The 1,109-nt window shown below is 21.4% G+C and overlaps 1 protein-coding gene across 1 annotated transcript in view; it reads right to left on the bottom strand.

Annotated features, from left to right (window-relative positions):
* Positions 1–504: 504 nt before the first annotated feature.
* Positions 505–1,109, bottom strand: part of LOC108572055 (ragulator complex protein LAMTOR2) — a 1,118-nt gene continuing 513 nt past the window's right edge. The window contains exon 3 of the mRNA XM_017934241.1: positions 505–654. Coding sequence (XP_017789730.1) covers positions 505–654 — 150 coding nt within the window. The remainder of the gene's footprint in view (positions 655–1,109) is intronic.

Here is a 1,109-nt window from a genome sequence, read left to right as displayed (position 1 = left end):
GAAATTTTCAATGAAAATATAAATAATATCAATGTAATGATAATAATTATGTTACAAGTGCAAATTGACACAACTACATATATTTTTTTAAAAAGTACCTATATGCGTGAGTTTTTATTCTGTGTTGTATTATTTTTTTAATAGTATCTCAAACTTAATTATTTGTATCAATTGTATTTTTTTTTAAAGATAAAGATGGTTATATAGAATGCTAGTTAATAAATAATATCTTATACATTATGGTGATAAATACATATTAAAAAGCCAAGTATTAATATTATATTGTAAATAGTAAATATGAATAATATTTATAATAATTTTTAGGATTATTAAACATACTTTTATAAATTTTAATGTATAAACTAATGCACAACTTTATATCAATACAAAATATACTAGTTACAAGGTAGTACCAAGTACTAATTTTTAGAAAACATAAGTATTAGAATATAATACTAAATATGATAGCACAGATAATGAAATGCATTTTTAAACATACGCTGATCAAGGCATATTGGCTATTGTCTTTAGTGGTTGGTCAAGATATCTTGCTAGTGCTTGTGCTTTTTCTCTTAATAAACCAAAACCCACATTTTCTTTTGCATACAAACATAACAATAAATTTGCTACTTCAGTAATTACAACCTTGCCCTCCTAAAAAAATTGTTTAATTAAAAAGGGTACCTTATAGCCCTAATTTTATCTCAATTTTTTATATAAACTACTTCATTGTTTTATATAAACGAAACTATCAAACATAAATTATTATCTTATGGATTTTTTCACTACAAAATTTTGTTGCTTAGTCTGAATAATTACATTGCAGTTACAATAAGGATGTCTAATAATGAAAATTATTTAACAAAAACAAACAATAACTTAAATTCAATAATAGTGCCAACATAATATTAATGTTTGTAAATAAAATTCGTAGATATACAATTAATTCATACCAATGTAATATTTATATCATAATTTACATACAATGATCATAACATAAAATTAATCAATACTTATATATGATAAACTACAATCTATCATTAGCAATAAATATTAATAAATATGTTAACTATTGTTGATTAGAAGGTATATTATAGACAACTATATTA

The sequence above is a fragment of the Habropoda laboriosa genome, unplaced genomic scaffold, assembly GCF_001263275.1.
Source record: "Habropoda laboriosa isolate 0110345459 unplaced genomic scaffold, ASM126327v1 scaffold67, whole genome shotgun sequence".
Classification (NCBI taxonomy): domain Eukaryota; kingdom Metazoa; phylum Arthropoda; class Insecta; order Hymenoptera; family Apidae; genus Habropoda; species Habropoda laboriosa.
Note: the sequence above shows the minus strand (reverse complement) of the source record. Positions and strands in the feature narration are given on the sequence as shown.